Genomic DNA, 27,735 nt, shown 5'->3' on the forward strand with positions numbered 1-27,735 from the left:
ACCGTTAAAGCATAGAGTAAAAGCTGCAAAAAGACTACATCCCCCTGTAATTCTAAGAGATTGCCTTGAAATTAGTAATTCAAGTACCTTCAATTTCCTTAGATCTCCAGGAAACTTCTTTTTGAAATTGTGCTTCGTCTTCTATTTCATACAAACTCTTTTCAAATTCTTCAAGTTTTTCAGGACTTGCTTCGACTGTCCAAGACTGAGATAGGATTAGATCGTTATTTGAGGCATGGCGATTAAAATCAATTTCATTAGAAGAAGGTGCCTGCTTGAGAGGGGTACTATGTGCGTCTGAAAAAAAGAAGAAAAAATGAATAGAATTGACCAAACAACAAACTCATTGACAAATAATAACTATAAACATAGATAACTCATTTTTCAGTAGGCCTCCAAGTTTAAGCACTACTCGTTTTTAAAATTTGATCAAATACAAAAAAAATCAGCTTTTTTTTTAAAACTGAAAGCAAGGTACAACATTACTTAAAGCGAACAGAAATTAACCCGTATATGAAAGGGCTGTCTCCTCAGCGCCCCGCTCTTTGCGCTACAACTCTGCCCTGGCTTTTTTTCCCAACTCTGCTTTTTAAAACAATAAGAAAATTAGAGTAAAGAGCGGGGCGTTGAGGATGGGGACAGCCCCTTTCATATACAGAATAATTACTATCCGTTTTAAGTTTCAATGTCGCTCCTTACTTTCAGCAAAAAAATACTTTTTTTGAATTAACTTTTTTTTATTTAATTTCTGATTTTTTAAGTAATCCCAGGAAATCTGACCCCACTTCCACGGACAAATAATCTTCGCAAGGAAATATCCTCTAGATATTCAATCCCGATGAAATTTTACCCAGGACAATTATCCTTAACGACTCCACACGTAAAATTGAGACAAAAAAGAAAAAGCAAGACACATAGATTAATTTTGTATACAGCTTCTTGCAAATTCCCTCAGTGCATTATTTCCCCTGACCAAGTTCGTCCCCGAAACTTCCATTTCACCGTGTAAAAACCCCCAGCAGAAAATTCGCCCCCCACACTCTAAAATGTATGCATTCTTCTCAATAGTAAATACTATACGTAAACAATGGGTAAATTTTATAATTTAAAGACTCTTCGTGGGACTATGGAGGGAAGGGGTTCATGTTAGATCCATAGGCATAGTTACTGGGCTTTCAACTATGATGAGATGCCTATCCCGAAATTATCCCGAAAAACGAGACATATATTTGAAATCAGCATAAAAATTCAATTCTTTTGATATGTCTATTGGTATCACAATTTTATTTTTTAGTTTTGAGTACTACTGAGCCGGGTCGCTCCTTACTTACAGCTCGTTACCACGAAATGTTTGAGATCAGTCATCATTTTTCATGGAGCATAGTAGTTTCAAACTCTACTAAATCACCTAAAAACTTACTGCAGCACCAAGCCGGATGAGACCAATAAAGCGGTGCACGCCTATCGTCCATCCCATTCTATTTAAATCCAATTTTCACCTCCCAAGAGTTTTCAATTTCCTTCAAATCCTTTCTTATGACATTTTCTCATCCTAATCGACCTTCTTCTGGCCCTAGACAGATGGCTAAAATCCTTAAAAACTTCCTCTGGAAAATATTTAACAAATCTACCTCGGCCTTTTTGTGCTTCAGAGATACACGACCACTGTTTTTACCACGGCTTCCAATACTCTAATGTTGGTTCGCAGAAAGATCTTTTATTCCTCGAAAAATTACTTTAACTGTGGAAAACACCGTACACCCTGATTATTCGATTTTTACATTTTCGCTGCATCCACCCTCTTTACTGGTAACATTACCCCGGTAAGTGAAGCTATCTACCTGATCGAATTTCTTGTCACCTGACGCCATCTCTTCCCCCTATTTATTCCAAGTTTAAGCAACTTGATCTTCTTAAAATTAATTGTCAAACACTAATGCTCTAAACTTCTTTATGCATTGAATTCGTTGTGATTATCTGCAACTGACTACTACAATTGATACTGCTTATTATTAAATATTATCATTCATTCCCCCACCCTCCAACAAAAAATTACAATTTCTGCTTCCTCATAAAGAACCATGACATAGTAGTTACCATTTTCATCCTAAAAATCAGAATTCAATTTATAATGGAACCACGGTAATTCCAATCTTGATTGATCAAATTCCGTAATAGATACAATTTTTTTCCAGTTCCCTTGTACAAAGAGCCTATCTAATTAGAAATTGATAGACGGGAGAATTCGTAAACTCGAAGTGTCTGCAATACCTTTAAGAATCGAGGCCTCATTTTATTCCTAAATAATCGTTTTTCACACGAGAGGTGAGAGCATTTAGTTATAGCTCAAAGCATCCTTTCTTATTTCCCTTCGGCAATAGGATTAAATCTTTAGTTGATACAAAAACTATTTACACTAAAGGGTAAATCTGTCGCTAGGAAACAAGAAAAAAAGGAAATTAGCTTTTCTGCAGATTATCGATAGCTGAGAATGGAGGGATAGCAAATAATCTCTGCGCTAGGCTATTGAAGTGCTTGACAGGATTTCCCTTTCAATATACCTTCCTTTTTCAAGGAGCAACATTTTGCGTGGTCTTTTTTTTTTTTTTAACTTCGGGGCTGAGATTTCCAGCCCTCGACAAAAAAATTACTTGCAAAAAAAGATTGTATTCTTATTCAACAAAAAAAAACATTGAAAAACTTTCCTAAAGTAATAACATGTAGTTACTTGTTTAATTTAAAACATTCAATTAAAAAAAAACTATAAAAACTATTGGACAACGAATGTGAATGATAAGACATTGTGACTGCATTTTCAAATTCAGCATAAAATATACTAATAGAACAACGAGATTGAATTCTTGAGCATAAAAAGAAGTCTATTTTGTTCCTTAGTGGAATCAAACTGAGCATTGCTTTTTCTTTGAAACTTTTTTCCGTTGTGTTTTGACTGTCGATAGTTCGATCTAGCTCGACACCAATCCAACAGTAGCAATCATACACCTATAAAATTGGTTACATCAGCGACTCCCAGCCAATCACTAATCTTCAGTTCCTAATCAAACAGTTAGTGGTAACGAACTGTAGTAAGGAGCGATCCGGCTCAATAGTAACCAAAAAAAAAAAAAAAAAAAACGGAATTTCGATACTAATAGGTACATCATAAGAATCGCATTTTAATGCTGGTTTTAAATATATAAGTTTCATCAAGTATAATCTAACCCGTCAAAAGTTAAGAGTCTGAGAAAATTTGCCTTATTTTAGAAAATACGGGGAAACACCCCTTAAAAGGGGTTTTTACTGTTTTAAAAAGTAGAGTTGAGAGAAAGAGTCAAACTTTAGCGTAAAGAGCGGGGCGTTGAGGAGGGAACAGACCCTTTCATATACGGAGTAATTTCTGTTCGTTTTAAGTTTTAATGTCGCTCCTTACGTTCAGTTAAAAAAACTTGTTTTTTATTTATTTAATCAATTGAAAGATGACATGCAAAGGGAATCTGAAGCGTATTATTAAGCATAATTCTCCTTATAGTCAATAGGCTCTATTAAAAATGGAATAAATTTACAGGTAGTTTTGGCAAGTCTGTTCTGCTTTGTATCGAGGCAGGGGGTTCAAGTTTAAAAGTTCTGGAAAATAATTTTTTGGAGAGGGGATAAAGGGACTTCAAATTTGTGTTTCGGGTATGAGGACCAAATATTTTTTATGGCCTTCACACACGCTGTTGTTTTTATTTTTTTATGGTTGTCTTCCAACAGGCTCTATTACTAATATGAGCTAAAGTGATAAACTAAACATTTCAAATTCTCTCTTCGCACTGTATTACTGAGTACACACATTAGATGGGTCGAGAAGCAACATTATTTAAAAACAACAACAAAATCAAAAAACAGTCTTTAAATTTTTTTAATCGAAGTATTAACGAGTGACAGCTGAGAGGTGCAGGCAGGAGTAGCTAAATAGGCATTATGATAGGTTTTACTTATGTAAACCTGCATATATGTGTAAGTATCTTATGGATTTGTCAGCAAAGGGATTGCCATAAATTTTAATTTTTAGCCATCCATCTGGGGCTAAAAAACAGCAGGTCACCTCTGAATGGTTGAGAAGCTGTCAAAAGGATGTATTTAAACAATATTATTTTATTATAATAATTATAAATAGTTGTCAAAAGGAAGAACTTCAAAGATAATATTTAAAAATAGTAAATTAAGCAGGGGGTAAGTCTAGGGATACGAATGGCTACACTCAATGCAAGAATCAAATTCTGTGACCTCCATTCAGGTGAATTTTTACTAATTTTCGCTAACATCAATATGAATATGTTAAAAAAATAGCCCAAATTTCAGAAACCATCCAGCCAGGCAGCCACCCTCCCCCTCTTCCGAAATCCACTATTGGAAGACAGTATCTCATGGATTCTCCTCATTAATATGTCTCCCAGTATATTCTCGTTTACGAAGAAAATAAGAAAAATTGGGATACCGTAAATGGTAGGCATAGCAAGAAAAAATCAGTTGAAAAAATTGACTGCTTGTCTGCAGTCTGGCTCAAAGCTCAGTATGGCTTGTTTACTCTCTTCAAGCTCATTAACACATAGCAATCTTGACAGATTACTAAGGCTAACATTCAAAGGCACAATAAGAAATCATAGAAGAAAATCTAATTTTATTAAAGAGGCACTACAATTTGTCGTTTCCATTCACTACGGAACTACAAATTTCAATTTCAATTCTATGCAGTCGAATATTTGAGTTATGTTCATTTAGACTTTCATTTTAACTACTCAACACTCGCGCTTTGTCAATTCCTTGTTTTACTTTGAATTTCAATTTTGATTTTACTTTTTTTTTTATTCTAGACCTTCGATTATTGGAGATATATCGATTTAGAGCGGCAGCTGAATTAACCAACACTAATATATTTACACATTTAAGATAATTAGATTAGGGTTTTACTGATTAGTGAATAAATGTAGTATTTAAAAATTAAGAAACAAAAATGAAACTCACTGACTGAACTGAAGCATCGCTCTTCGGCTTTGACCTTGTTTTCTTTGTCATCGTCACTAAGATATTCAAAGTCAGCTTTGGTTGCTTCTAGAGACTTGTTCATTCTATCCTTAACAATGTTTGCCGCATCCAGAATTATTCCCGATATCTGTTTTTGTACCTGATCAACAATTATATCTTTTTCTTCCCCAACATATTTCTGTTCTTCTCGCTCGTACACTGATTCTTGAGATTCTTCAGGTTTCTTCATTCTTAGATTTTCACAAAAGATTTGATCATCTTTCTCTGTTCGAACATCTTCAATAGATTCTGATTCCTGAAAAAAAAAACGTTTGTACGTTAGGTTTATCAACTTCTATGCCTTCTATAGTCTACCTATGAAAATACAGTATAGCTAAAGAATTTATTTTAAATTCTATTCCATTTACCAGTATATTTTTATCACATAGTCCCTCATTTTGTTTTTCTTTTTTTTTTACCAGAGGCAGAAAAAATTTTGCCCACAATCTTTTTCAAAAGCAAGACATGATGAAAAGGAATGAAAAAAGTAAATTCTAAACCCAAATCACAGCAATATTAAATAGAATTAGGATATTAATATAAGGTGAGAAAAGAAGTCTCACCTTATCATTTATCTTAGTAATATATGGACGATCTACACGATTTGCACTACTCTTATGATGTTCTAGTAAAGAGCAACGTATGAAATGATGTTGAAATATTATTCGTATAAACAAATATTTTTCAATTTTACTTCTTAGTCTTCACATTTTCTTTCATTCAAGTTTCGCCAACTACAAACACATTAATGGCATTAGAGAATCATTACCTTAATTGAAGTTAGTACTTAATCCTTAATTGAAAGACAAGCCGAAGCGTACTTGTTTAAATTAACAAAAGAAAAACAATAGTCCTTATCAGCTTGAGATATACGTTTATATTTTTTGGAGGTGTCAGTTTACTTCAACTCCCATTTAATCTGTTATCTGATTACTTATGCAAACACAAGGAAGCCCTTTTCTTTAGTTTTTATTATTTGCAGGAGTGAATTTTCTTAGTTTCAAAGACTCTTTATGATACCAACTTCAGATAAAAAAAAAGTAGGGGGATAAAACATTTCGCCATTCCTATTTTGTTTGTGTTTCATCAAAGAATCTTTGAGAGCTCCAGTTGAACAATAAACACAAGACAGGATGAGAAATGCTTCAGTGTGGACGCATGAAATATATGATCCGGATGTACTTAAATATCATACAAGAAACATATTTTAAAATTGTGTAAGTAAAAAACATATTTAAGTCAGCAGAGCTATCGAAGATTTACGGTCTTCGTTCATCCAGAGTACAGACCCAAATCACATACACCATTCTTCCATGATAATTACACTGAGCGGGATGAATCGCCTCATTCAGAAGGAACCGCATGTTTGGTACCACCTCGCTAAGTTTTGTTCTCAAAGTTATCCTCAAGAACCGTTAGTGAAAATGGATTGCAAACCCTCCTCTTCTGTTTTTAGTGTCTATCTTTCTGTCCCATGAATAATTTCTATGGGGATCTAAATCAATTAGCTTCACGGATAAGCATTGCCTCAAATACCCTCTGTTCCAACCTTGCTCGGAATCTTTTACTCTCCCATCAAACCTGAGAGCTGAAGTACCTTCTGTGTCTTCTCTGTACTCATCATTCTCAGTTTTAATGTCTAGCCAAAGATACCTTCCAACTTGTTTCAGCCGTAGCATTGTCTACCCCCCAAGTAACTTAAGCAATATCTGCTTCTTTAAATATTTTTTCTATACTGACCTTTGAATTGAATTGATTTATTCCGAGAAAAACTGAATAAGAAGGGGAAACAACTTTTCAGTGTTAAGATTACTTGCATCGGTCAGAATTCCGTAATATTGAATTTTCTCAAGTCCTTGCTTTGTCCGTAGTCCGTAGTCAATCTTAAGTCCGTAGCTTTGGTATATGCAGCTGACTGTTTTACGGCAATTCTTGAATCCAGATAAAGGGTAGCGTTTAATTTAATATTGCAGTCCCACAAATTAAAAGTCTGATGGTAATTAACAGCTTTGCAAGTCGTTGCTGATTCTGCTACACGCACTCTAGTATCTTCTGTGGTGTTTTCTCTCACCATATCTGATAAATATCTCGTGAAGTACAAGTTATTGATATATTAGGATTATGTCAATTGAAAGTATCGTCTTTGTGTTCCGAAATATTAGCACTATCACTCGCAGAAACTAACAAACTACATATTGTGCAAAGCCCTTCGGATTCCAATCTGCCTTTCTTTATAAACGACCACTGTTTTGTGTAATCATTTGAAAAATGTCACTTGCGCTTTCTCATTTTAAACTACCTTTTCCATTCTTTCCCATTCCCTGTTCCCATCAGACACCATCGATTCATATTATCAATTTACGCACAACAAATAAAGCATATTACATGTGACTGACTAGCTGGCAGTAATGAGCGGCAGGCCGACGTGCGGACGGCAGAGCTAGCCACACCGAACTTCCTTGCCGGTCTACACTGTTCCCGCTTTAAATGGTGTAATCGAAATACCGGAACATCTTGTAATCCAACCACGACAACCGAACCCACATAGAACTTTCAAACTGGTGGTATTTCTGGGTGTACCAGGACATATGGCAACCATACAATAGAGTCATATGTCCAGATTCCAGAAACAAGAAATGAATAAATTTGGTAAAGAACCAGGGGTTAATCGACTGATTTAGTTAGATTTTTCTCAACCAGGTTCCTTGTATGTTTAAGGTTCCTGGGAAGATACCTAAATGCTAAGACTAAAAACATATGGAAGACATATGGTATATATTGCGCAAGAGATTCCTAAGATACATAATTTAGTAGCGCAAGACAGGCAAGTCCGCTGGGAAAGGGGTCTTCAAAGTCATACTATCTCCCTCAAACCTAAATATTTTTGCGATTTTTTTCTATATTTACTCCTACTTCCTATAAAATTCACCTACTTTGGAAATTTTCCCCCTTAACACTGTCTTAGGTAGTAGACAAGGAACTTCGTTACATTTTCTATTCATTGTCTTTGATTTTAGCATTTCTCACTTCTGATTTCACTAAAATGGTTGAGTCATTCCTTGCCAATACCTTATTACCAAGTTTTTTTTGTGTTTTTCTTTTTTTCTGCGTGATAGCTTTTAGAAAGAAAGGCTTCTGTTCTCAGAACGATTCTTTTGATACCAAGAAAGGAGCAAAACAATTTTTATCATTCCAAGAAAATTGAAAGGGAGATATCCAGAAACATAAAATCAATAACAAAAGATAAAATAAATAAAATAGCTGGAATCTAGCAGAACTACAAGTTACAAGGGCTATTTATAACGTAACTACAATTTCAGATGAATTGATATTGGTAGTTCAATAAAAACTTTAAAACATTCCAAGATTGTAAAATGCATAAGTGTTCATCGAAGGTACCGTTCTTAAATGTCATAATTTAAACTTATATAGTTTCATAAAAGTATTTTCTATGCTTCCAATATGATGTTAGTCAAACTCCGAACCCTAAGTCCGTTATAAATTAAATTTACTATAAAATTAAATATTACGTAAATATTACAATATTTAAGCAAAATATTACTTAATTTTATTACTTAAAACGTACTTTATAATATTACTTAAATAGATAAATATTACCATAAAATTGAATTCATTCAATTTTTTATTTTTCGATTAATCTCTTCATTTTTTGTATAGCACTGGCGTGTTTCCTTTGCTTTTTTTTGTTTGGTTTACGCTATCTTTTTTCTAATATATATATATATATATATATATATATATATATATATATATATATATATATATATATATATATATATATATATATATATATCTCCTATTGATATAAGATTCTATATAACCAAAATTTTTGGGATTTTTTTCATTATTAAAAATTCGTTTTTTGCCCACTGTCTTATTTAAAATACTATACCCGTTTTTCTATATTTTTATTTGTTTAATTTTGTAATAAAATAATGACATTTTACTAACTCCAGAATTAGTATCAAAATTGGCAAACGGTGTTTGGGATTCAGCTGGATCCAATCACTTTAGCAACGACTGTTTACTGGCACTCTAGCCAAAATGGAAGTTCGTTAGATCTAAACTTAGTTAAGACTAAGGTTCACCAACTTCCAAGATCTCCCAAAAAACCTTATTTGTAGCTTCCTTGAAATTATTATAATGAAACATAGCATTTGATTGACAACCATGGCAATCATTAAAATTGAAAACATTAAAACTCTGTCCCTAGTTTCTGCAAGATAGGCAGAAATGCTGAGCTCGTAACTGGACTGAAATCCTGAGCTGGTAGAATTCATGTAGATTGGAGATGTTGTTAAAATAATACTGAGTCCTATAAAAAAGGTAGCGATACTAACACAAGCAGTTTAAGATTAAAAAATGCTTAAATCATATAACATACCAAAGACATTGTATTCCTTCCAATTATATCCAAAAAAATACCTTATTTTGTTGTTTTTTTTTTTTTACAATATGATTTTAATAAAAGTCGCTTAGGCTCCCATAAACACGCAAGTTACATCTGAATTCCATTTTTCATATTTCCAGCCCACTGAGGATATAAAATATACGATGGTGTCAATTGGAAGGGAGGTAGGTGGAGAAATTTCCAACTAGATTTGGAAAAATGATTGATTTAGTTTTTTCATTGAAAAAAAAATTGAAAAAAAAAACGAAAAATCCAGTCTAGTAAGCAGTCTTACAAGTCTAGTAAGAAAGCTTCGTGTGTTGAGGTTTAGTAGGCTATTACCAAATCCATCGATAATTAATACAGCTAAATCAATTCAAAAATTGGGAAAACGTACACACAAATTGTAATAAAAGTAATGCAGCTAGGGTTAAAAAAATACCCCCTCTCGGGGCTGAGACTGAGTAAACCATCTATCGTGGGTTATCAGAGCTACATATTCAGAGAAATCTATTTCACTTTGGTTCAAGCCTATTTCAGAAAGAAGTAACAGAAGAACTAGCGTCCACCAGAACCCTGATGTCCGATATTTGGTATTTTTCACAAACTATATGGTTGAAGATGTGAATCTTCATAGTGCGGGGCACCTTTTGGGATTTTGAAATAGAAAGCACATCTCATTGATATGATACTCTGTTAACATTAATTTTGAAAAGGTTGAAGTAAAAAAAAGAACTAAAAAATAAACATAAGCCATCTTCTATTAGAAACGTCAATAAACTGTCGATTACAAAATAAAATGCAGCATTTGGGTTGTCGAGGTAAGTGCAAAAACACATTCTCGAAAATTTGACGGACAATGAGCATCTAAATAAATTCACCTTCCACACCCACTTAATATAAACCTGATTTTCATAGGAATTTAAAATTATTTTTAACTGACAAGTGACTTTTCGATATCGAAATATGGCCGATTGACCATTAACATTTAGAAGATAGAACAATTGAGACACGTCTTTTACACTTTGAAAGCCAGCTTTTTCCTTCTTCTTACACATCAATGACAAGCAACATAATGAAATAGAATCATCGGTATCTAAGAGCACATATCCTTGGAGAAAAATATTCTGCTTTGTATAAAACTCATTTCAGAAAGACGTCATGGAAAGCTTACTTTTCCCCAGGAACTTTGATATGGGAAATTTAGCATTGTTCACAAATTATTTGGTTCAGCAGCCGACATCATCTTTTTTCTTTAGTACCATAAAAACGCTTTCTTCATGATTAAAGATGGAAGAAAAAAGAGATAGACGATAGTTAGGTCTCTCGTTTGGACTATTTTTAGTTTTTTTTTCCCCTCAAATGTCATGAACTACAGAAAGATATAAGATGTAATTTTCAACATTTTCTTTTTTTATTCTTAAAAAAACTCTATTTGAAAAGGTTTTAAAACAATGACTTTTAAGAATGCTAATGTACAATCATATATTTTTGATTTCTTTTTATTTCTGCGTAGAAAGTTTTTAATTAATTACTCTGCAACCGCTTATAGGACAATTGAAAGAACAAATAGTCGCCCCGAAGATCTGACCCAAAAAAGACCGAACAATTGTACTGTCCGAAAGGTTTGAAACTTCCATTCGTGAGTTTTTAGAACAAAGAAACCCTATTGCACGAAAAGATAGATGTGGGGTAGGGTCGCCCAAGAACAGGGCCTGAAAATGGACAATCTTTTTGTGATCATATTGAAACTTGTATTTATAAGTCCTTGGAATACATCTTCACAAACAAAAATTGAAAAATGGATCTGTTCACTTGAAAATGGAGCCTGAAAAACGACCAAGAGCCTCATTTTTTTTGAGCATCTTGATACTTACTACCGTAAATCGCATGGCCAAAGAAACCCTAATGTATGTTAAAAAATTATAGTTTAGAGGCTTTTGCCCCACAAAAGTTCTGCCCAAAAAGAGCCTATTTTTTCTGATCAGCTTGAAACTTATAACCTGAATAGCTTGGGCCAAGATAACTCTAATACAAATAAAAATTAGTTCTCCTGAAAATGGGGCTGAAAAGGGGGCAAAATTTTCCAGATGGTTTGAAACTTACAACCGAACATGGGATAACGACGGACAAAGAAACTTAACGAGGACAAAAAGTTTGAAAAGAAAAGAAAATTATATAAAAAAAACTGCATTGATTCGTGACACAAAAAATTAAAAAATGATTTTTCATATATCAACTTGATTCTTAAACGGAATATAGACAAGACTAGGGGAACAATGACAACAAATTTAATTGTATTGACTTCTGATGTACTGAAATTTTCATTTTTGAAGACAACAAAAAAGAACTAGTCTATACTATGTATTTATTTAACCAAATTAACAGATACAACAATAAAAAAAAAAAGAAAGAAAGAAACACGGAAAATTGCTCTCAGCAAAATAGTAGAGAACGATAGGTCTAGATTCAAGTTAGAAACATTCTTAATGTATATGGCTTCATTGGTACCAAGAGGCATTAAAAATCTATTTTTCTGTTTAGTAAAGGGCAAAAATTACTTCAAATAGCATTTACTATGCTAGGATTTTTATTTAGGGGAGGGGGCCGGTGAGCAAGTGGGATGAGGCATTTTTACCTTTTCAGCTATATTTTGTTACCACGTTTACTTTTGATATATATATATATATATATATATATATATATATATATATATATATATATATATATATATATATATATATATATATATACTATATGGCTTCATTGGTACCAAGAGGTATCAAAAATCTATTTTTCTATTTAGTAAAGGGCAAAAATGAAGAAATTCGGCCTTTGGCTAACTCTGAAAGTTGCTCTATTACATGACTGAAACTATCAGAAATATGTTTAAACCCCAAAACTATGGCTGAATTTTTATCCGAAGTGAACAAAACCTGCAGGGATGGATCTACAGCGGAAATGAGATTCTGGGAAGACATTTTCAAGCTTCTACTTAAAGTTCCTATTTGAATTAACTTTAAAAACAAAATTTAGACTTGGCTTAGAATCTGGCCTCAGCCTTGGGAAGGACCTTGCATAGTCATTAAGTCCAAAAAACAGCCTCCAAATCAAACACATTTCTATTTTCGAAATTTATCTATACAAAGGGCATTCTTTCACAAAATCTGTCAAGTCCTAAAGTAGGGAAGGGGTGAGTAAAAAAGAGCCGTAAAACACGTTTTCAGGTCCGAATTTAGATTGTAGACCCATTCCCGAAATTTTCAGTCTCGTGATAAAACAAATTTAGAAGTTGCCAAAAACCCAACTTTCTGTACTTTAAGTCTGTTGAACAATCCCCCGCTCCTCATACCCCAGAATAAATTCCTTGTTTCTGCTGTCTGGCAGCAGTAAAATTCACCAAAAACATATTTTTTGGCAAACGGGTCTTTCAGAAACCAATCTCTGAAGCCCATGTTTTCCCTTTTTGAGGTGTTACCATCAATGCACCCGACTTCCTTAAATTTCCCAAAAATAAGGCTTAATACTAAAATCAACTCGAGTCCATATTAAATGCACTTGACAAACCTTGCTGTTTGTCTTTCATTTAGAGACGTCTCCCTTATACTTTTCTTGATATTTTGGGAGGAATTTAGGTAATATTCATCAACGTCTTTTATTTGAGGGTGAATGAGCGATTCTTTATTGAACTGAACTATTTCCTTTGAGTGGTTCCTAAGAGCATTGTCCATACTCAAACAGATAAGGACTAACTCGAAAAAAAGCTGGATGTCTTCTCCTCCAGATGGTAAGTGCTGCTAACTTTCTATAATTAAATAGTTCGTGGCAAGGAACTGTAAGTAAGGAGCGACCCGGGTTAATAGTAACCGAAACTCTAAAAACAGATTTTTTATATCAATAGATACATCACTAAAATTGGCTTTCTATGCTGATTTTAAATATACATGCTTTATTAAGTTTAGTTTTACCCATCAAAGGTTACGCCTGAGAAAATTTGCCTGATTTTTGAAAAAAGGAGAGAACATCCCTTAAAAGTCATAGAATCCAACTAAAAATGACACCATCAGATTCAGCATAAAAGAGAGTCCAACTGTAGAGGTTTCAAGCTCCCATCTGCAAAAATGTGGAATTTTGTGTTGTTGTTTTTTTTTTTTTTTTTTTTTTCAGAAGAAAGATCACGGATGCGTGTTTATTTTTTTTAGTTTTTTTTTTTTTAGGGGTGACCGTATCTATCCAGTGCCCCTATAATATCGAAAAAGGGACGTTTGAATCGAAACTTAAAGTTCTAGCGCCACCTATTAAATGATCAAATAAATCAGAGGGCAACTAGGCCCCTTCCCACTCCCCTTTTTTTAAAGACATTCGATCAGAATTTTGAGATTGCCATTTTGTTCAGCATAGTTGGAAGGTCGAACAATAATGCCCTTGGAGATATCATGACCCCCAAAGCCCCTGGGAAAAAGTCTTTAATTTACAAGATTATCCGGGTTAATTTTCACAAAGATTGAATTGTCTAAAGAATAAATTTGTGAGGAGGAGGGATTTTTCCGTGGAGGTGTAGTCAGATTTCCTGGAATTATTTTAAAAACGACCAAAAATTAAATTAAAAAATTTTTTTCACCTGAAAATAAGGAGCAGAATCAAAAATTAAAACGAGCAGAAATTATTACGCATACGAGGGAGGTTACTCCTCCTCAACTTCTTGCTATTTACGCTAAAGTTTTAATCATGTCTCAATTCTTTAAGAAGACTCCTGAAACACAATGTCCGTTTAATTATAACAATAAGAAGCTCTTTTTAACAGTACTAAGAAAAACTTTAGCGTAAAGAGCGAGGTGTTGAGTAGGGGCAATCCCCCCTCATTTACGAAATAATTTCTGTTTGTTTTAAGTTTTAATGTTGCTCCTTAATTTCAGTTAAAAAACTTGTTTTTTTTAATTTATTATAGCCTAAGAATGTGGATGATCAATGCATCGAAATCAGAAAAAAATCTCGCTTTTGAATTTTCTCTGTCATTTGTTCTATGGACTTATTTCAAACTGATCTCTGAGCTCGACAAATCAGATTCTTCAAATACAAATAGTAAGGCAATTTCCTTCTGTCTTGCCTTTCAAGTTAACTTCTAGCTTAGTTGTCCCGTTTCTCAATTGCTAAGGACCCTAAAATTCCCTCTTCCCCTCATACACTGATTTAGTTTCAGAAAAATGTGCCCAACGAAAGGAAAGAACTTTAATCAAGTTAGACACAGACGAGACACATGAGACAATTGATCAAGGAACCAAAACTTTATAAAGAGATGGTAAGACTTCCTTTTGTAGTTTGAAAGAAATGAAAACTACACTCAATTTGAGCACCATCAATCACGAAGGGAATCAAACATGCAACAAAAAGATTTATTTGACATCTTTAATGATTCTCCAGTTTTTACACTTTGTCTTTGACACATTAATGCTACCACTATATGGAAAAAAATAAGGAATCTAGATGGCAAATTATAAAAGAAAATGGAACATACAATATAGGAATATTTAAATCATGTTTGATACAGATGAAGAGCCCAAAAATTCGTGAAAGACGTGAAAAGTTTCTTTGTAGCTAGGAAAAAGACAAAGAATATGAGAATGAACTTGAACAATCCCTGCTGGCAGTGCTGATCTCATTTTCGTGGCCCTTCAACCAGGAAGTGCAATGGGGGCTGAGCGTTAGCCATCCTGTGCTTTCGCACATCCTTCCTGTTTACCTTCCCAAAAATTTCACCAGTACCCCGTTATAGCTGGGTCGACACTGGATAAGCTTATGGGGGTCACGCCAGTAACTCGCGTTCCAAATCAAATAACCACCGATGCCAGGATTCAAACAATAAATTCTTGTGATTTTCTTCGACGAATTAATGTCAAAGGTTGCTTCGAAAAAAAAAATTCGACTCGGGGTCTGAAAATGTATCGACCTCGCACACATACGGAGCTGCTGCTAACAATTTCTTTTTCTCTCAGGTTGGCAGATATTGGCGGTAGAATCGGTCGTACTTCCTGTATTACTGGATATGGCAAAAATCAAATAGGCCTTTTCATATTAATCAAGCATCGTGCAGTTAAGAACTGTAAGTAAAAAGGATTGAAGGCCGGCAAAAATTTATCCTAGAATTCTACATGTCTGGAGTGAGTCTTCTTCCTCATTTCCATACTGAAGGAGTATGTGGTTGTCTCCAAGCATCCAAGATAATGCAGGTGAAGGATATGTGAAAATGCAATAATATCCAAATTGCAGAAAAACTACATAATTTTATCTTTGAAGATTGTTGTATGAAGATAGGTCAAATTGCTAATGCAGTAATTATATGAAAATAACAAAAGGACTATACTCAGGCCAGGATTTACGCTTAGGTTCACTAGGTGCGGGCATAGAGGCGCTCAATACTGAGGAGCACAAAAAAGAACTGAGTGATTTTTTTCTTAACAAAAACTGGACTGATGTGTACTTTACTGCTGCGCTACCCATTCACAGAAAAATTATTTTGAAACAATACAGGAATTCCGTAGCCACTTATAAACTGTCATGTGTCTCCCAAGAATGGCAGCGGAGAGCTCGGTATCACCTATCTCTTGCATTACTTTTGGCTCATCACTCATTAGTTGCCTTCTGTTCAGGAATTCCACTATCCCCAAATTTTCACGGATCTCCCCGTAAATCTCTGTGAGCCTGAAAAAATTACTAGGGTCTAGGGGCACCAAAGATTTAAATCTAGCCCTAGTTATACTGTTCATGACGAATTCCATATGAAAAGGCTTGCGTAAAATGGGTGCCATGTGTGTTCGTTGCAAATTCAAATCATATTCAGAAAATGCTTTTCGAACCGTGCTTCACGAATAAAAAGAGATATTCTGCGTCAATATTTGACGACAGGAGAAACTTGGATTCATTATTAAATGTCAGAACCGTTATAAAAGTCCGTTCGGTGGATAGGGGTGGCATTCTGCAACTTAAAAAAAAATGATAATAAAAAAATAGAGACGTTGCCATCGGAGGGAAAAGTTTTAACGTCTGTCTATTGGGGGGCGCACAAAGAAAATTTGTGAATCACCTGTCTTGGAAAGATAAAACAAAACTGGAATGTAGACTTCTAACCTTCCAAAAACACTGGAAACAAACATTCGTTTATAATATTTCATATAATATTATATATATAATAATATAATATAGTATATAAATATATAATATAATAATATTACATTATAATATATATAATATTTAGGAAATGTATATTCGTAAAATAAATATAAAAACACCATAAACCCGATTTCGTTAGGAAAATTTACTTGCTCTTAAATGTGCCCTGGCGATGGGATGATTAGTGCTACGAATCACAGAAATGCCAACAAAAACGATAACTCTGACATTTTCAATCATGCCATTTTTTTTTCTTATTGTGTTTGATGTCTTATTGTAAGTGCTATGTTAGACATGACGCTATAGAAAGTCATATCCACTTAACTAAATAAATATAGATGTATGCCAGAGCAAAAAATTAATCAAGTTGAAAGTCCAACACATCTGCGACAATTCATCAAGAAAAAGAAACTCGTCAGAAGAAGATGACAAGCTTTTCTCATAAATATTTAAGTATTAATATTTTCAAAATGTTTTAGCCCCCTCCCTCTAGATTTTGGATAACACTTCTTTCTTCTTTTTTGGGGAAGAGGAAGTGTATTTTTTTTTCTATTTTTATTGAAGGAACTGAAATAAAACGGCAAATTTACACCACCACCCCCTCAGATTTTGAAAAATACATTTTCTCCCCTGCTACCCTAAAATGCACGACTTGTTTTTGTGCTTAAAGGAGGCTAGTCAAAGAAAGGAAAGGAAAGCTCAATTTAGTTGCCATAAATAACAGAAGAAGTAGAACAATGGGGCAAAACAATAGCTTTGACGTCTTTAACAACACCATACTTTTTTCTTTTCTATTTGGACATTAACACAAAAACTATATTGGAGAAAGGAATCTAAAGACAACAAACAAAAGAGTCGATATATAAACTAGAGCAAAACTTTGATCAAAATGGCTGTAGAAAAAGATTCCAAGGCAATTGATAAGAATAAACTCTGTCATATTGTCATATATTTTTAATGAAAATTATACCACCAGGTTCAGCGTATCAGAGAACCCTACTGTAGAGATTTCAAGCTCCTATCTGCAAAAACGTGGAATTCCGTATTTTTTGCCAGAAGAAAGATCACGGATGCGTGTTTATTTGTTTCTTTTTGTTTTTTTCCAGAGGTGATCGTATCGAACCAGAGGTCCTAGAACATCGCGAGAGCGTTCATTCGAATGGGATTAAAAGTTTTAGTGTCCTTTTTAAGTGACCCCCAAAAATTGGAGGTCAACTAGGCCCCCTCCAAAGCTCTTTTTTCCCAAACTCACCTGATCAAAGTTTTGAGATAGCCATTTTGTTCAGCATAACCGAAAAATCTAATAACTATGTCTTTGAGGATTATTTAATCCCCCACTATCCCCGGGGGAAGGGCTGCAAGTTAGGATCTTTGGCCATTGTTTACATATTATAGGCTAGCATTAGTTATTGGAAAGCATACAGACGTTTTAAGGGGGATTTTTATGGTGGGGGTCAGAGGGTGGGGGTTTCGTGGAAAAATTTTTCATGGAGGAATTTTTCATGAGGGAAGGGAATTTTCCACGAAGCAGCACCGGATTTCCCAGCCCTGTTTAAAAACGAGTAGAAATTAAATAAATAAATAAAAAAACACTTTTTTTTTAACTGAAAGTAAGGAAACCTTAAAACTTAAATCGAACACAAATTATTACGTATGTGAGGGGGGTTCGCCCCCTCGTCAAAACCTCACTCTTTACGCTAAAACTATTTTAGTACTTTCGAAGGAGACAATTATTCTAATCAAACAGCTTTTGTTATTCAGGGGTCATTCTTAAACAAATGGAGAGAAATTCGAACTTTAGCATTAAGAGCGAGGCATTGACAAGGGGGCGAATCCCCCTCATATACGTAATAATTCATGCCCGCCTTAAGTTTTATGTTGCTCCTTACATAGCTATACATAGTCATATTCATTTACATAGCCATAGTCATAAACATAGGAGATTGCTAGGAAAGAAAAAGGATATGACGAAGACGATTGAAAAAGACACGGAAAGTTTCCGAGGCAAGGACGCAAAGCTTTTATTGTCTAGTCATAGCAATGGAAGCCAAATGAAAGAAATGCATAGGCTACTTAATTTTAAAACATAGAAATTGCAAAGAAACGAGCACTTCCGGCAAACGGTATGTTTGACACCTTTGACGAACGTACATTTTTACTCTCTCTCTCTCTCTCTTGCTAAGGCAGGGTAGTTACGTGATCCATAATTCTCATTTGCGTAACGATGCATTTCCGCATTTTTGGAGCACAATCCTCAAAAAACTCAGCGGAGCCAGCATTCTAAGAAACTTGATCGCGACTCCCAAATTAAAAACAGTATTCTTATGTACTTTTTTTTACTATCTTTTAATATTTTTCTTTTTTAACAAGACTTCACATAAAAAAAAAGTGTGGCTTTTTATGCGCACATAATTTTGCTTATATAATAGTCTGAATTTCTCAGGAGATGTTATTCGTGTCGGTATTGGGACTTTCATTCAAAATATTTACAGATACGTACATAGTAGGGTATAGGGTATCAATTACTTTTCAAACAAACCTAAAGAGGGTAACAAACCAGTTTCCGAATAGGTTTTCGTTTAATATTCACGAATAAAGTACTTGATCGAGGCGGAGATGAATAAAGGCTCAGAGAGTTGGGGGAGTTAATATTTGAGCTAGTTCCAAAAAGATTTTGACTGTTTTTTTGCCATAGGCTATAACGAAAAGTTAGCTGGTTTTGTAATTCGCTATTGTTATTATTTTTTCCCCCCTTTTCGGCTGATTCCTCATCAACAGTTGATACATAATGCTTAGATTTTAAAGGATAAAAAAGCATGGTTAACATTATTTAATTAGTTTTACACAGGGGCGTCGCTCGGGGGGAGAGGCAAGGAGGGGCGTTGCCCTTCCTCAATAATTTGCAAAAAAAAATATTATACAGCCCAAGCCCCTTAACTATCCGAATATGAACCCCTCTAACCCCTTCCCCAATAAAAATGCTGGAGATTCGCCCCTGTTTCTCAGTATTTATTTTCACGGTTCAACGTGACACACTCCCAAAAATGTGGTAGTGCCCTAAAAACACATAATTAAAACAAAAAAGGAAAAAGCTTAAAAACCAGGGTTTTCAGGTATGAACAGATTTGACCGGTCCAGGAGATAAAAAACTTTTTTGTTTAATTTTCTTGCTACTTTAAGCATATTAGACAGGTTTCCGAAATAAACCCTCACCTTAATTCTATGAAGATATTCCCATTTTTTTTCAAAAATGACCAAGCAAGGACTAGCACATGAACAAAACAACGCAAATAAATGGGAACTTGACAAGTTAACCAATATGTATATGAATACATATAATAAGGTTATCGAGGCAGAGAGTGTTCGAATTTTTAAGAGTGCATTAGTAAATACGCTTTTTTATTTAGACGCTTTTGTTGTGTAGTTTCGTGTTATTTAGAAGTTTTTGCTGTTTAGTTTGTCTTTGCCAATTTACTTTAGATTAGTATTATGATTTTGGGTTTTTGGGTTTTTGCGACAAGCATTGTTGCTTACCGCTATTCGTAATAATATATAAATAAATATTTCTGCTAAATACGCAATAGCAGTCCTCAGCAAAATAGAAACAAAATTAAACGAAACAAAAAATAATTCAAAATCAAAAGCCCCTCACTAAAAATCAGATCACTATTTAAAACTAAAATTAGAAGAGCGTTTGTATTATTATTTTACTGAACTTAAGCTAAATGACGAAGCTAATGAAAAAACAAAATTTAAAATTTGAGTCTTAACACTCTAGGGTTTGAACATTATTTTTAAGTATGTTAGATCATTATCAAAATCACAATTAAATAATTTGAAAAAATGTAAGTGATTTTCTTGAATTAAAACGTTTCCAGTAATTCTTTTTATTATTTTGAACTCACTGAGTACCAAAAGTGAGTAAGACTTCTTATAGTTAAAGAAAACGTTTTTCTACAGGTCTTTTTCGGTCTCATTAGTAATATCTACTAATGCACTATTGCGGATAGCTCTCAAATAATATCAACCATCAAGTCGCAAAAAAAAGCATCTAAAAGCATACTCATAAAAAGAAAAGGAGACGCCTGAGACAAATTGAATGAGAATCAGAAAGCATTCTAGCCAAAGATGGAAAGAGCATCTTTTGCAGTTACAGATAACAAGTCACAGAAACGGAGCGGACAGCCAGAAATCACAAAAGAAGAACATAAATAACCAATCAGTGGGGCATTTACAATAATTATCGCTTTCTCTATTGTTTGTTTTTTCGGAATAGTATAGCAACCACTATATTGATTGCTAATTAAAATGTCATTAAGAATAAACGAATAAAATTTTATAAAAATAAAATATTAACTAATCCCAATAATAGTTTTAATAAAAATTAAATCTTATAAAAAGAGCTAAAATTTATTCAAACGCAAAATTGAATCGATTAGAATATAGAGGAGGAGCCTGAAACAATTTTTCAGAAGGGAAAAAGCTTGCAACAACATCCATTGACACCCAAAGTGGCAGGGGGGAGATCGAGCTCCCCCTTCATCCCAAAATACAACAAACACAGAAATATGAGCACAGTTTTGTAACAGTCGGTAAAATATGATATTTCTCTAGCAAAAGAAGCCATTTTCCTAAGCCTTACCCCTCCCTAAAAAAGACTTTACCCCCCCCCCAGAAAGAGAGCTTTTTGGCCACCTATGAGGGCAAAACAGATTATTTCCTTAGTTGTGGAAACAAGGTCACAGAACCATCAAAAGGAATCATTAATTTGGTAGCCATAAATCAAAGAGGACAAAAAAACGCAATAAAACGGTCGTTCTGACATATTTATTCAGTTCAGTTTCTTTTGAGAAGCTGATGCTTCTAATATATTGGGAAAACTGGAAAATAAAAGAATAGATATAAAAGAAGTGTACTGTAATAAAGGACGAAGCAGAAAAATTGTCTGAGACAATTGACTAAAAAAAAAGCCGACAGTGGAAACTGAGTAGCATGAGAGCATATCAGAGAAAAAAGACACCGGAAGACAGCAAAAGAAACACTCAGTTTGACATTTGTAATATATGCCTAGTTTTCGTGCGATTTTCTTAATGCTATCCTTATATTTCAAAAACATATTTAAAAGGTCAGTCATAAAGGGAATGGGAAAGCTTAATGCAATTGATCAAGGAATAAAAAGTGTATCTAGGAAAATATGAGGGGAGTATTGTTATAGTTGCAGAAAAGTCGCAGTTCCAACTTCAGACAAGGAAGACAACTTCAAAAAAATTGCAGAGAAGGAAATGGTCAGCCACAAATGAAATAAGATGCAGACATATGCAGCAAAATGACGGATGTGATATCTTTTAATCATTCCTATTTCTTTTTATCTTTGCTTGCCTTGGAATATTAACGCATCTTCTATTCTTAGAAAAGAAGCTAAAAGCAAAGTAGCAAAAAAAGAGTCTTTTCTGGAGATGGATCAATTTCCCGCCATAAAAGAAAAACAAAAAATATCAACAGTTCACTCTGGGGGAAACTAAGATGAAACGGTATAAACAAGCTCATAACACAGTTTTTATAAATTGGGGGGATTGGCTTCCTATGTATCTGCTTTAGACTAGATTAAATTATCTAATGTAATGGAAATGGGACTCGTTGCCTCAACAGTAAGAATACAAACGAAAAAAAAAGGGAAGGAATGATTTTCACCAAATGGCTTTTAACAGCAAAAATATTAAGAAACTCTGACATATTTGTTAAGAGAAAATGTCAACAAATTATGCAAGAAACAAAAGGAACAGATTCTTTAGGAAACAAGAAAATTATCTTTAACGTTAAATTTTATTTTCTTAACCGGAATAGATGATTGTAAATATTGTACAAGAATAAAATTATGAACTAGCAATTTATGTCCCTTTTCCCAAAATTACAGTATTCAAAGAAATATTTATTTTCAAGTAGGGTGGATTAGTAAAGTTGTTTTGTTTCAGTAATGGGTTCAAATGATTTTGGGATAATCACAAACACGGCCAAACATATTTAGTTGAGAATAACACACAGAGCAATTTTTATAGGGAAGGTGAGGCGAGACAATGCTTAAGATATTATTGTAGGTACATCAGTTGTTCTTGTTCTTCTGTTTATTTTTCTATTTTATTTTGCATGAGTTGTTGAATTGTTAATTTGATTGGTAAGAGTAGTATTTTGCGTGTTGACATAACTCTTTGGATTTTCTATCTATCTATCTATCTATTTATTTATTCATCTATCTATTCTATTTATCTATCTATTTATTTATTCATCTTTAATGAATAAATAAATTCAGCAGTGCTTAATTACAATTACATTTGATTTGCACAAACAGAAAATTTTTCGCTAAACTCAAAAATCTGAATTTACACTGAACTTTTTAGGACAGAAATTGTATTTAAAGCATTTCAATCTAACAATTCGAAATCTGTTAATGCGAAAAAAACTAGGCATTAGTCCTAACAGGGATGAACACATACTATAGTCATAATTTTAAATCCCTTAATCAAGAAATTATCATCATAAGCCTTTCAAAAGCTGAAAACTGATTTTCCAACTTCTTTCTCTAAGTTTTAAAAAGGCTTAGAAGGCTAATTTACTGTTATCATTTAGTGATTTAAATATAACTCATTAGAACTAGTAATAAGTCACTAGCAATCCACTACTAATTTATAGCAGCCTGAAACATTTGTGAAAACATTCAAATTAACGTTTGTGAAAACGTTCAAATACGAAAACGTACAAATGCGCAAAATAACGTTGAGGCTCAGCCGTACTGATGCATTTATGAACTACTTTGGAGGGACTAGCTCCTGTGAGTGTCATCTAGCAGTTCTATCATCAGCTACTAGGGCCGTTTGTGGATTAGTTTTCAATTATATGTTGCTGTTATTATTGATAATTCTATTTTATGTTTAATTATCAGGAGAAACTAGAATATGTCTAACATGTTTAATCTTCACGAAAACATAACAGTTCAAAATAGGGATGAAACCTTTCAATTGACAGTGAAACAAATATAAAATTTTTAATTGGATATATCGGACACATATACAGTGTCCGAAATATCCAGTTAAAAATTTTATATTTGTTTCACTGTCAATTAAAAGGTTTCATCCCTATTTTGAACTGTTATATTTTCGTCATGGAAAGACAGCGTGGTCTTCAAAGTTGTCTATGTTTAATCTTAAAAAAATAGATAACAGATTGACTAGTTTTGAAGTACGATGCTTTTACGTTATCTTTTTTATTACTTTAATTCAAGATCACGGGAATAGAGTTTATCCGAAGAACACCTCTTCAAAGATTTCTTACTGTTTTAGGGGTTAAAGATTAGACTACTGTTTAGGGGTTAAAAGATTACTGAAGATTAGACTAAAATGTATATAGGCCTGTACTTATCAAAATTAATAATATCAATTATTAAACATAAAATATTAATTATTATACGGTTTCTCCGATTCATCTTTTCGGCATGGCATTGCAGCATAGACATCTGATTTTTGTCTTTAAACCTTCCCAATTAAAGATGTATGTCGCCTGAATGCTTTTTGCAAAACGTTGTTGGATTAGATTTCCTTTAAAGTAAGCTTTTCCTTCTTAGTTTATTTAAGAGAGTGAACACGATATGAGTTTTAAAGGAATCTTATTAGCCAAGAAAAGCTGGAACACTGAAAATCCATTTATATCAGTATAAGTCGACATTTCACCTCGGTTCTATCCCATTTGACTATTGATTTGGAGGAAACGACAAATGAGTCTTTGATTCTTAGCTTCTAAAGCTAATATTTGGAAGTGGTAAGAAAATTTTGGATAATAATCTTAAGATTATTTCGATTATGTATAATTGGAAAATTATGACAAACAAGGGATCTAAAACAATGGAAATGCGTTTGAATATTTCAACCATGTTTCCCAAAAATTTGGCTCGGTAGTTAAAAAATGGAAAAGAAAACAGATTAAAACAACAAAATTTCTTAGTTTTTTATATTCTATATAAACTGGAATTTTAAAGCAAAGTCCAAACATTAGTAAAAATTGCGAAAATGTGGGAAACCTCTACATCCAGACCTACCATTACGGTAGGTATATATATGGGATAATATAAAAGATTATAGAACAAATCTGGAGATTTTAAGGAGAGGAGGATTCAAGGTTAAAGGTCCATCCCTTGCGTATCTAGAAGGAAAAGGGTTACCTTCATCAAATCTTGTTCATCATAGCTGACATCTAAACTAGTGTTTCTTCTAAGAGTTCTTGAGCTTCCACCAATCTCTTGTTTTAAGGCGTTGAAGCCAGACTGATCTAATTGAGTTTTGGCCACAGCTCGTTCGAGATCGTCAGTAACGAGTTCCAAGTTGCGAATGCACTCATTCACAATGTCGACGCGATTTATGGCACGGAGAGCTTTTTCCAAGTTATTTCCTGAAGTGAACAAAAAATCTATTAAAAAAAAAAAACAAAAAAAAAAACAGACATATATGCCTCACAATTTCCCTATCTAATTTGTAACATCCCGTAAAGACACTTTCTCATAGAAAACAAAACATTAGTTTTTTATGCAATCTACACGTGTATCAGCAGCAAATGAAGTGATTTCTCATGATTTCCTCACGATTTCTGCTATTTGGTAAAAAAGAATGGGAACTTAAAATTGAAATAAAGACCTTTTAATTCCTTAGTAAAATCAATTTAGTTTACTTTACAAGAAAAAGAAATCAGTAAATCTCGGTACCCCAGTGCTAGGGAGACCAATAAATAAAATAGATGGCTACCTTTCTGCATTTAAGGTAGGTCAATCAGACATTATTTTCTTAAATAAAAAATACATAGTTCTGGCAAGAGAATATTTTTGGTTCTTGAAATAGACAAAGAAAGTATACAAAAAAATAACAGTTATCTATTCTAACCGAGATACTATTTGGTTTGACAAATTAAGCTAAAGATAGACAAAAGCTAAAATACGGAAGGCCTATAAGCCAATAAACGGGTCTAAGGGATCTTTTACAAGAACGTACGTTTTATGTTCACCGTTTTGGCCAAACTTAAAAGATTATACCATTTCAATATGTAAAAGGAGCTATTTAAAATTCGAAGCTAATAATTCAACGGTATGTCCAAACGGTGATATAAAAAATATTCCTCAGTGGATATCTCAGACAAAGTAATATCTCAGTGGCTATTGCAGGTATCATACAAGCAAAATACAGATTCAGAAAAGAAAAACAGATACAGATTTCAACTGTGTGGCTCGATACAGACAACTTATAATACAGGTACCTTTTGATCGTCTTTCAAGGTGCTATATTACACATGCTATATTACACATTTGAAAACTGGAACAGCCGGTTCTAGCGATGAATAGGGAGCACAAGATGGAGACTAGTCTAAACCTAACCCTTAAGTCCTTTACCATCAAAATGGATCGAATAGAAGACAACTTCAAATGGATTTAAAAGATTTATCATGAACGAATTCAGTGGCCGTGAAGATATGATTAATGACATGACAGGGTAAAAAATAAGAGTAAAACATTGAGTGTCGCTATCTTAGCTCAGGAAGGTTATAGCCCTCATTCCCAGCTGAGGCGAAAGACAATAGCTTCGGCGTGTTCATATTTTTCTACAGACTTAAACATAACATACTGACACTCACTGGCCCAAGGAAGATACTTTGGCTCAAGGTTTATCTCATGTAAAGAAAAAAAGTTAACCTTCACCTTTATCACCAGAAGTGGCAGTGTTAGTCTTACCACCAGAACCTTTCTCGAGAAAAATAGAATCGTCTAGTGCAATTAGAATCCACTTACTGAAAAAAAAAAACACAAGAAAAAAGAAACTGTTTCAGTTCAAAGTGCTTTTGGAGGAAATAGAATATTTTCTTGGAAATCAGATAAACAGAATTTATTTCAATTTCCAGTAAATCTGAAATTGTTTCTTTTCGCAAAAACAAGTTTTTCATTTAATGAAATTCAATTCTACAATTTCTTTGTTTATCAGACGTACAGAATAACGAAACGAGAAGGTGGTAACAGAATTCAAGAGAGAAAACCTTACTAGTCTTCTCGTTTTAGTTCTCTTCCAGAATAGACTAGAACATAAATTTCCTCTAAGGTTAGGATTTGGGAATCGATAAAATGCAATCAGTTTCAAAGAGCCTTGCTGAAGGCTACTTGGAAAATGAGAAAATTTCTGGAAAATGTAGTAAGCTGATATGAGAATTAGTCAACAGTATTGTTTACATAGGAGGATAGTTGCAAAGTTCTGGGGGTTTTCAAACCAATTGAGCTTTTAAATTATAAAAGTCAGAAACGTCTTATTCTATACTATTAACTAATTAAGCATATGAAGTCCAACCCCGCCCCCTATCAATCATTGAGGAAGGGAGGCAAGATTGTGAAATTTGCCAACAGTGGCTAAGGTTTTAAAAATAGTATTTTTTTTTTCAATAATTTGTGGTAGTGGACTATAAATAAGGAGTGAACCCCGTCAATACAAACAAAATTATAACTAAAAAGAGTATTATTTTCTCGCTAATTCCAAATAATCAAAATTATACCTTCAACAATTATTGGCATAAGAACATTTTAATAATTTTAGAAATCCGGTGGAAGTGACCCCGAAAGGGACATTGTTATTACTGTTGTTATTGATGTTTGTTGTTGTTACTGTTAATGGATATTGTTGTCAAATCTCTGCTACGACATTGTGCAGCTGTTTGTTGAAATTTCGCCGACAGGTAAAATTTTTGCAATTAACTCAGAAAGTTTTTATTCTAATGAAAATATTTGATTTTAGAACTTTGACTCTGTCGGATTGGAACACCTTATTTCTTTTGTAAAAATGCAGTATTTTGGGAAAATCTCCATAAATATGGAGTTGGTGGAAGATGAGTTTTTGAACGGGAGTTGTAGGCTCTAATGTCGTCTCCAAGTAACAGAATAAATTGTGAAGTAGCGAATTTCAGTCTAGTGCCATTTTCTTCTAGAAAACGCCAATTTTGGGTCAAATAGGGTCAAAAAGTTCTCGAAAGATATTTCTCTCTTTCAAGTTTGCCTCCCTTCCCCATAGGGTGATGGG

At 33.6% G+C, this 27,735-nt stretch overlaps 1 protein-coding gene across 6 annotated transcripts in view; it reads right to left on the reverse strand.

Moving 5' to 3' along the window:
• Positions 1–27,735, reverse strand: part of LOC136031850 (ankyrin-2-like) — a 350,415-nt gene that overhangs the window by 40,996 nt on the left and 281,684 nt on the right. For all 6 annotated transcript variants that reach the window (XM_065711711.1, XM_065711710.1, XM_065711709.1 and 3 more), the window contains 3 exons: positions 24,855–25,081; positions 5,008–5,323; positions 88–297 (listed from right to left, as the gene is read on the reverse strand). In XM_065711711.1, coding sequence (XP_065567783.1) covers positions 88–297; positions 5,008–5,323; positions 24,855–25,081 — 753 coding nt within the window. The remainder of the gene's footprint in view (positions 1–87; positions 298–5,007; positions 5,324–24,854; positions 25,082–27,735) is intronic.

Source organism: Artemia franciscana, chromosome 10 (genome assembly GCF_032884065.1).
Source record: "Artemia franciscana chromosome 10, ASM3288406v1, whole genome shotgun sequence".
Classification (NCBI taxonomy): domain Eukaryota; kingdom Metazoa; phylum Arthropoda; class Branchiopoda; order Anostraca; family Artemiidae; genus Artemia; species Artemia franciscana.